The sequence below is a fragment of the Aplysia californica genome, unplaced genomic scaffold (genome assembly GCF_000002075.1).
Source record: "Aplysia californica isolate F4 #8 unplaced genomic scaffold, AplCal3.0 scaffold01059, whole genome shotgun sequence".
In the NCBI taxonomy this organism is placed as follows: domain Eukaryota; kingdom Metazoa; phylum Mollusca; class Gastropoda; order Aplysiida; family Aplysiidae; genus Aplysia; species Aplysia californica.
In genome coordinates, this window is record NW_004798329.1 from 113,290 (window position 1) to 123,907 (window position 10,618).

The following is a 10,618-nucleotide window of genomic DNA, read 5'->3' on the forward strand; positions in this document are numbered from 1 at the left end:
AGAGAGAGAGAGAGAGAGAGAGAGAGAAGAAGAAGAAGAAGAAGAAGAAGAAGAAGAAGAAGAAGAAGAAGAAGAAGAAGAAGAAGAAGAAGAAGAAGAAGAAGAAGAAGAAGAAGAAGAAGAAGAAGAACAATAACAGCAACAACAACTGCAACAGCAGCAACAACAACTGCAAAGGAGCAACAACAACAACAACAACAACAACAAGAGAAATTCTTTTCACTCAAAGAAATCCCAACTTACAAACATAGCTGCTCGCATGCCACCGTTATCAGCAATATTTTCATCTAAAGTGAAGTCACCATCAATCTGTGGAGTTCAAGATGAGAGTGCAAGTTATATGAAATTTGAAATGAAAGTTAAGTTTTTCCAAATAATCCCATCATTTAATTAAAACAGCTGTTTTATTACGACATTGAGGAAACTCGTTAACAGAAAATTTATTCTAAAAAAACACTCTAAAAACTAACTCGAAGTTTAAAAATAACTTTAAGACTTGATAATAACTGCAGTATGTAGAAGTGTAGTTCTGGTATATGATTATATTAACATAAAAGAATTTCATGATCGAAACATTATTTTGTTTGATCTAAATACTTCAGTCTAAATGTCCTTATGAAGTCCTACAGTAATATAATCAGTGCATGTACATATATATTAAATACATCGCAACATCTAAGAAAAAAAAATAGATCATAAAGCATCACTGTACTAACAATAATTGTAGTCTTATTGAAGTACTTTAATTGACCCACATTTTTAAAAGTGCAACAATTCGGAGGAGAATGTAACAGCTAAAAGTTGATTATAATTAGTTTTTTTCTCTGATCTCACACTCCACTCACCTTCACCCCTCTCACTTTGATGAGGCTGTACTGATCTTTCATGCACGTTGTTGTAGTAAAAAAATTCTGAGCAGTCTGCTCATCCCACCAGTTGGACAATTTGCCCAAACCATCGTACTGACGACCTGTGAAAGTAATGTTAAACGCAGTGTAAACTTTAGCCACGCAGACCTTGGCGGAGAGAAGAATAAGGCTGACATTTGGTCTGTGTGTCATAAGAGGGTGACTAAAGACTCCAAGGAGTGTCTCCCAACATAAACCACAAGGTCTTCCAGGTTGGGGGGTTGAGTTAATACGGGGTGCCCACTACGGAAGGGGGCCGAACGCCCGACTCGGTCGAATCAAAAACAAACATGTTTATTTTCAGTTTCAGGTGACCAAGTTGGGCGATCAGCCCGATCCAGCCATAGTGGGCACCCCCTATAAGGGAAGAGGCAGCATCCTGTCCCATAAAACAACACCCTTGCAACAGAAACATCAAGAAAAGATCAAAATGTAAACGTCTTGGGAGATGCCAACGCCCCTAAAAAAGTTTGGACCTAAAGGAGATAGGATACAGCTAGATAGAGGTGGTGGTAATAAGTTTATAACTCAGTACAGAAATACATGGACAGTTCTTGTAGGCGGTCTGTAGGCCTACTCCAAAACGAGGTGAGAAAGGCTGCTGATGATGATGAGCTTAAATTTAATGAGAAAGCTTGGATGATTAATCTAAACTAATTCACTTCTGACAGGTGGCAGAAATCAAAGGTGGTTTTTAACAGTTTATGTATATTGTCAAAAACTATAACATTTGCTAACATTGAAATTGCTTGACATCTTTAAACTTGGACACCATAACTCAAAAGACAAATTTGAATGCAGTATTTTAATGTCACTAAGAAAAACAAATTTGAACAAAAAATGCAAAGAAGCAAACTCCTTTTAGTGTCTGAACTAAGAAGAATAGATTAAGTTATTTGGCTTTTAAGTGATATGACACAGGTTACATTTCTCAGCTAGAAGAAAAGTTACAATTCGTCCCCCAGAACTGCATGGTAACAAAACGAGCTGAGGTAAAAACTGCATCTAGCAAATCTTACCTTGAAAATCAAAGGCATGAGTGATTTCATGACCAATGATTGAGCCCATGGCACCGAAGTTGACAGCACTGAAAAGATATTTGAGGTTACTTTTATGCTACACACACACACACACACACACACACACACACACACACACACACATGCACACGCACACACACACACATATACACAGAGACTCACACACACACACATGAATTACCACTCACACATATGAGAGGGGTATTTTGATCAGAAATATTCTGGTATAGTTTGCACATACAGTAATATATGCGATAAACAGATTCTTGTGCCAACAAATTGTGTTGCCTTCTACTAAAAAACGATTTCAAGAATATTCATTGGAATTTCATTCAGATAACCACAGGGAGCATTCCCAACAATACAACTGGTACTGTGTAGACTCCTTCCATTTGAATTGTATTTGTAAGGCGTTGTACGAATTTCTAGGTCAATTAAAATGAATATTATTTGAATATGAATATAAGAGTTTTGCTGCTGTTAAAGATTACAAGCAAAAAAATAAAAATGACTGGAAAGCCATCCAAGTTGCATGCATACAAATTGAATCCTTAAAATATCATTAAAATTCTGCTACAGCAATAGCTCAAGAATAATGTAAAAAGAGAGAAATAAACCTATGTCCGTGGAAAAATAAGTAATTAGTAAAGTTCAGTTCTTGCAAAGATATTATAATACTTTTTCCTATGTGATGCTGCAAATCATACAAGGCCTCACAAAATTTGAAATTCTGAAGCCATGAAAGATGTCTACATGCTGTACAAATCCAAAAGTGGAAATGAAGTTCTTAAATGCTCAATATGTGGCAAAACCTCTGCCAGCATTGGTCTCATTGGCCAAAGTAGAAGACAAAAGTCATCTTAATTCTTCTAATTTCTTCTATTCCTCTTCAGAAACATGTTCTCTTCTGCAGATGCATTGATCATCGTCAGACATTGATGAACAAACAATTATTAGTATTTGTTAGTGTTTGAGCACTTAATCAGCTGCTTGCACTGTATGCTTCTCGGGCAGCTGAGAATGTTTCGGAGTGTGCTATGATCTGCTGGGGTAATAATATAGTGTAAAGTGCATAGAGCTTGCTGTTCAGTAGGGGTTTGCGCTACACAAATGCTATTTATTATTATTATTATTATCCGATGTTAATGCCAAACTTTACATAGAACAATAATCAGACATAAACAAGCTTACCTCGGGCCATCAGGAATGTAAAAAGGTAAATGGAACATTGCAATTGGGAACATGACATCATTTCTAATGGGAGAGTAGAGGGCATTCACAGTCACTGGTGGACGAAGCCAACTGAGGGAGAAGAAGAAAAGAAAAACTGTGAGACAACATTGGATTCACTGTACTATTTATCATGTCTGTCTTGGACAATTTAAACAAATCAACTTAAGTTATCATATTTGTCAAGGATAACTCTTTCTTCCCATATGTTTACTTTATTGTTAATGTGATATTCGATATAATTAGCCTACGGTACTGCGATCAGTTGATTTGTTATAAACATAGCAGTGTGTATAACAAATCAACAGACTTGTCCTACTTCATGTACAGTTGGACCACAAAGGATGACAAAGACACTTGCTTTGAGAACAATTACGGGGTACATAAACATGCGGTGTATTGTGTGCTATATGTACAGTAATTGAACAACAGTTTAGTACGAAATCATAGAGCATAAAGGGATCGATGCAAACTTAACACTTTACATCAAGCCTTAAAATGAGTCAAACCCCTCCCCCCAACCACCCCAATGTGTATTCAATGGTTTTAGTTAAACTTGGATTGAAATATTTTTTTTTTTACAATCCCAGGCACCTATATTTGACAACTGCCTGCAATAACATAATTTCGTTTCTGGCAAGCTGGCCATAGAGGGCCATCAAAGGTCTGTGATTCCAAGGGGTTGGGTAGTTGACTCTTTGCAGACTGACTCTTTTTAAGAGAATATACCTATGCACCCTTTATTCACCTTTAACAACACACAGTATCACGGCAGGTGTTATTGTTTGCTCAACACAGTAGAACCATGGGGCCCCACCCCCCTACTGCTGAAATAGAAACGAAACTTAGCAATCTACAATCACTTACCTTGTCTTTCTGTTAGGCACCTTGGGTAAGTCTGTATTCATGTTCCCCAGAAGAAATCTTCGCCAGGACAACAAATTGGAAAACCAGTCCCCAGTAACAACTGAGAACTAAAAAAAGAACATCGTTGTTTCACACATTTCAGTATAGACTATTTATGCATGGCCATAGACGGTGCTAAGCAAAGTTTGGAAACTGAAATGAACGTAACTTATACAATAATATGACTTTTTAGAGTATTGGTAATTTTGAAAAGAAATCAACAATTGAGGAAAACATTTCTATTTCTTTTCATTTTAAGAACTTCTGTACAACCTTACATGGGAAACACATGCATCAAGTTTCATAAATTGCAAATTTATCCGTAAGTAAACATCCTGTCAGTTCTTACCATTTAATCTCATCTTTATTAACATATAGGAGACCAGTTTCATTGTCAAAAGGAGACCAGTTTCAATATCAAAATTATTAAACTAAAAGTTTATATACGCTATCAGAACAATGAAAAAGCAAACTTACATTTTCATAGTACCCATCAAGGAACGTATCGTTCAAAATGTAAGATGGGTAACTGATTTTATCAATGATAGCATCCACCTGAAAATAAAGATCAAAGCAGGTCAAGATAATATTCATCATATATTTTTCTCTTTCAAAACCATGCTAAAGCTGCTGACCCCAGGATACAATCACAGTTAAAACTGAACAGAAAACAATAACAGCATTTCATTAAAACACAGGCTGTGAGTTCATAAAATGATTAAACATTGTTTAATAGAATGGGAGATGTAATGAAACCCAGATCATCTGGAATCAAAAGATATGGGCTGGCAACTTTAACCACAGAGAAATACACAAAGGATTCATAATTTTTTCAAAAGCATTTTTGTTTTGTTGATTTACTTCATTCTGGGCCATGCTCTCTCATAAAACCTTTCATTAAAAATGTTTTAATACAGAAATAAAGTGACCTGCATCTGTGGTGTAGCAGTCAGGCACTATGCCATCATATGCAACAGATTCAGATGTGACTTCAAATCCCATATTGGGTGGTTTTTCATCAGGGTTTGTCTGATGGGATGTTGAGTCACTCTCCGCCTGGGCTGGCCCTGGTTCTCAGGGTTGAAATAGCCCACCTCCTAAATTATCTAATTTACGCCGATGAGGACATAATAAAACATCTACAATTACATTATGTTATTAAAAAATGTACGTCTATGCTTTGAAAGAATGTCAAAGAAAGTTTAACCTTTTGTTCAGCCCGTTTACGGGTTCGCTTGTCCATCCAGTATTTGCTGAGCAAGTAGTCCTTAAACGCATTTTTGACATATGTTATCAGCTTTTCCATCTGCAGATTAGAGAACAAGTATTTTATTTCTCCAAAGAGAATACAACCACATTACACACAGCTTTCAAAAAACAAGTTTGTTGACAAAGCATGACAAATACAAAAATATCTTTCAAGAAGCCTGAATGAAATTGAAAGAAGAAAGAGACTATGAGAATGTCATTAAGGTATGAATCATAAGGCCTATAAGTCTCACACGTCTGACTTAAAAAAAAAAAAGGAAGTGTATGCACAAAAGATTTTTAAACAGAGTTGAGAAACAGCTAGTAACTCATTAAAAAAAATAATCTGCCTTCAAGGAAAGAGAGAAATTATAGATAGAATGATGCATTGACTGGAAAACTCTATGACTTTATAAACAGATCTTTATGTTTCGCATTAAAAAGTGTACTCATGATTGTATTTATTTGGAATAAAACAACATACAAAAGTCTTCTTACTTTTTCGACACTGCCCTCTGAGTTTGTGCCTTTGACATACATAGCACCAGTGGAGAATCCCAGTGCTTTGTTTGTGTAAAATGTACACCTTTTCCATTTCTCTTCCATTTCATCTTCCTCTGAAATAAAACCCCCCCCAAAAAACAACAATGAAATTAAGACACTTGAAGTTATGGAAAATAAAAATAAATCATGCTACTGATGAATGATAGTGTTACTTATTACGTGTTGAAGTGTTAACATTCTCAAATGAAAAAAAAAGAAGAAATTTTGCTATGCATATGACTTTCTGACTAACCGAGATGCATCAAGGTCTTAATGTCTCTCTGCTGTCTGCTTGTGTTTGTCTTTCTATGTCCTAACTTTTTCTTATTTCTTCTTCTCTCTGCCTCTTTCTACCGTTCTGAATCTATTTTCCTACATTTCATATTCATGGTCAACTTTGTACAGCAAAAGCACTTTCACTGATTTGACAACAAGTTTTATCACTAACCTCCCACCCCCATCAAATTCGGTGTAGTCATGGTTTTAGAAAAAAAGAAACACATGGTCATAACAACGGTCATTTAGTGTGGGGGAAAGGCAAGACAGAGAGAATGAAAAAGTAGGATGTACGAGTCACACCCTCTCTAACCACCCGCATCCCCCCTCCCTCGCCCAAACAATGTCACTATTTTTACATATGAACCTAAAGAAACACTTACCTGTTTCTTTAATCTCAAACAAGGACTTTGGAAAATATGGCTTGAACGAGCGGATCAAACTGATGGCCAAGTAATCTCTTAAAGCTCTGAAAAAGTAATAAAAAAAAAAGAAAAATACAGTTATGAAAAGCCATAGGTCAAAGAAACATTAAACTTGAACTGAACTAAAGGCATACAATTTGCCTCAGTTATGATTACCCTTCTGCGGAGAGATGTATGTGAATTATTTTTTACCATCTAAATGAAGCATTTCTTGGAGAGAATAAAGAGTGCTAAAATTTTTTTATCATCACTCAAACCACGACCAACAAGAAGGAAATATCTAAGACAGTTGCCTTATACATTCTTATAAACAATTACAGACTATTATCTATTCACAAGGGACCACTACTAAAATGTAATGAGTTTAGGAAAGCATAAATCACTGACAAACCATTAAAGGTCAAAGAGTGAAAGTGATTATTCCAAGAACAGTATTCCTGTTCTTATTCCTTCCTTAACTGTAGTACAAATACCAGCGTGTAGTCGTTTGGCGTTTCATTGTTGCATGCAGGAAACCCGAGTTCGATACCTGAGTGGGGGGAGAGGGACTTTTTATCGAGTAGCTCTGTCTTTCTGCCGGGATGTTGTATCCCTCTCAGCCTGGGTTCGCCCTGCCATGCAAGGTCAGAAGTTTGTCTCCTAAATGATTTAAATTGACTTGCTATGGAGGTAAAAATACCTACACTTTAAAAAAAAATATTTTCAAAAGAAGCACAAATTTGTCACTGTCTTATCACAATTACTCAATTCATTTTGAGGTGCTTTGAGAAAACTGAAAACCACCCAACTCAAACTTTTCTTACCTAATGACTTGATTAAAGTGAAAACGTCTCAATAACTGGATATCTACTACACTAAACATAACCCTGCAATACTGCAGATATAAAAAAAATTACACACATTTTTACAAGCCCCAATTTTATATTACCAACACAAACTTTGAAATTTGTTTTACACTTACCTCTTTTTCTCCACTGAGCCATGGTAATAGTCATGAAATATATCGGTAATCTTTTTCATGTAGTCAGGATGGAGTACAACCACGTCCGTGTCCCCATCAACTTGGAAACCCATAGCAAGCAAGTACTGTACCCAATTAACCTGAAAACAAAAACAACAAACCATAATTTAGTACTCATCATCATATGCCAGATCTGCAACAGTATCGGTGATCATGGTTTGAAGTTTATTTTTTTGCCTGGATGTTGTCAAAAAACCTATATTACCCCTTGTCTTTCCCTGTTACTCATCTGTTCAGGCTTTCCAAGTAAGTTGTTCTTGTCTTCGACTTTTTCGTCATTCTTTCCATTAGGCCTACTACTCACTGCAAAATTATTATAAAATGACTCATAAGGCCAACCCCAGGTCCACGTCCCAGGAGGTGGAAACTGGACAAAGAAGGGGATTGCTGGGTTCAACAAAGTACGGCGTGGCTTTCTGCCACTGAGGCGTACTGCTAGCCGAGAAGGAGAACCCAGATTACCCTGAAAAGTTGCAGGCTTATGGGGCTCTGGTGAAACTGTGACAGGCGTAGAAAGTCGGCAGCGGATTATCCGGCGACCAAGAAAGACCTGGATAGATGGAGTCAGGGAAACATTAACCACCCACGGCATCCCCCTGACCCAAGCTCTCCGGCTGACGACAGAGAGACGTCTCTTTCTTCCCATGACACCCAAAAGGGTATAAGTGCTGATAAAAGTAAAGTAAAGACTCATAAGGCTTTTTGATCTATGCATTTCATAATCAATCTAATGATATTTTCCATAGAAAAATACTGAAGTAAAGAAATTAAGCACAGAGGTCCTGAGCACACGTGGGTATGACATGTGGTAAACTGGCTTTGGGCTTATATTTGTATTACCGCTTATCTTTAACAAATAAAATATGTTGAATTTTCAAGAAAATATATTATATATAAGCTCTCCATTTCATAAGTACTGAACTGGGGAAATCATTCACATAAGCGAAAGAAACGCTTCTCAGTCCAAATTTCCATGATGTACATCTGATACAAACAACAATTATAATCAACTTTAATTTGTTCCTAATCGAATTCTTACCACTGTGTAATTGGCTTCAACTTCTTTTAAGGGCATGACATTGTAGAGGCTGAATCTGTCATGTATGTGGTGGTACCCTTGGGTTGCCTGTTCGAGTGAGAAAAGCCAAAGAAATTCAAATGAAAATGGAAAAAGGGTAAAGGTAAATGTCCACACCCTCCTTCCACCCCCACACCATTCTTCGAATATGTAAAAAAAATCTTCCCAAATGACGTCCTAGCAACACAAATGTGGCTCCACTGAGAGTGGAGATCCTGAATGTGTATAGCAATTCAAGTAAGTTCCGAAAGGAGGGCTTAAGTTTATTTTTACAAATGACTGCTCCCTAAATTGTGGCTGTAAGAACAGACACGCAATACGAAAAAAGGTGGTACTACTACACAGGCTAATCAATAAATTTTCTACTAGATGTAACTGTAAACATAACATTCATTATTAAGGAAAGCCTCAAACAGCACGATTTTGGATGCTCAGGGACAGAAAAGCTTGAAAAAGAAATGGACTGATGACAAAGTAAATATGAAATTTTAAAAAAAATATGTAGGTGTTTTTAAGCTCACATCGACACAATTTAAATCACTTGGAAGGTGTGCTTTGACCCAGCCTGTCAGGGCTAATCCCGGCTGAGAGGGATACAACATCTCAGCATAAAGACAAAGACACTTTATGAAAATTCTCCGCACATAGAAACTCGTATCTCCTTCTTGTAATGGTACAACACCAAACTGCTACACCACAGACGCCGGTCTATTTTCTTAATCAATATACAGAATCTATATAGAGAAAAGATTAAATGTATAGAAAGTCTCTACCCATATCAATGAGATGCCACATGGGTGATGGATCAGAACAAACATCATTTTTTAAAGTGGTAATAAATTCAAACACTCAAAGGTTGGAATATATTGAGTGCCTTTCATTGTTTGGCAAAATGACTTCATTCAAAAGAAATCTCTGGACCACGAGCAAGCAAAAATGAATAAAACAGATGGTTCTAAAGTGTGGAAGATCAGTCAAAGTACTTACATAAGTCAGAGTTTTTTCAAGAGTCAGCACAGCTTCAGCATATGCGGTGGCCTCTGAGTCAGTAGCGCCAAATGATGTGAAGAGATGCTTTGTCTCATCCATGAGTAACTTTGTCAACTGGAGATTACAGATATGGTACACACATACATCCAAGTTGAAAAGGCAGAGATTTAGTGAAGTAAGGTACTAAGAGAGCTTTTATGATTAGGCTAAATACCAGTCTCAGCAGATGGTGTAAAGACTTGGTATAACTTAACACATATTTCAATACAATAAGGCTGTTAAAGCTAGGACCTCCCACTTTACTTTTATCTCTGACAGCTGAGAAAAGTGGGTAGAAAGTCAACCAACCCAAGTCTACAAATGCCCCATAGAGGATATAATAAAACAGGATTGCTGGCAACTCAAGACAGAATGGCATTCACTGAATCAGATATGACAGATAAGGAAAAAAAGGTATCTGTTAATCATACTACATGTGCATCATGACAGTGGCACACATAATAAGACCTAGTTCTTAAAAAGATGGAAAAAAAAACGAGAAGCAAGGAATGAATAGGATAAAAGCAAAATGACTGCGATTAGTTGTGTTCCATTCAAAATACCATGTATTTCAAATTTCTTTCTCAGGATTGTTAGGTGAGGATTTGTACAAGTCAAATTTTAGTGTCTGAAAGTGAAATCGTTTTGTGAACAACAAACCTGTGCAGCATCCTTTATGGCGAAGGACCCGGTGCTGTTGTTGTTAGTGCTGTTTTGGCTGCTGTTTATAAATGGAAGCAAGTCAGACTGAAGCGCTGTATCTCCAATATCGATCTGTTCGCAGAAGAAGTATAAAAAAAAATGTAGGCCTACAGAGTTGCATCAACATTTCAATTGGAAAGGTTTACAATCATTATGACATTAGTTCATTCCACTCACAGATGTCACTGAGAAAGACTGCCGCACGTACGTGT

The 10,618-nt window shown here is 36.7% G+C and overlaps 1 protein-coding gene across 1 annotated transcript in view; it reads right to left on the minus strand.

The window, feature by feature from the left end:
* LOC101858145 (endothelin-converting enzyme homolog) overlaps window positions 1-10,618 on the minus strand; it is a gene marked incomplete in the record, with an annotated part of 64,792 nt that overhangs the window by 8,350 nt on the left and 45,824 nt on the right. The window contains 13 exon segments of the mRNA XM_035973201.1: window positions 244-309; window positions 846-970; window positions 1,928-1,995; window positions 3,140-3,250; window positions 4,046-4,152; window positions 4,562-4,639; window positions 5,292-5,390; window positions 5,831-5,949; window positions 6,535-6,620; window positions 7,538-7,677; window positions 8,637-8,723; window positions 9,663-9,779; window positions 10,365-10,478. Coding sequence (XP_035829094.1) covers window positions 244-309; window positions 846-970; window positions 1,928-1,995; window positions 3,140-3,250; window positions 4,046-4,152; window positions 4,562-4,639; window positions 5,292-5,390; window positions 5,831-5,949; window positions 6,535-6,620; window positions 7,538-7,677; window positions 8,637-8,723; window positions 9,663-9,779; window positions 10,365-10,478 — 1,317 coding nt within the window.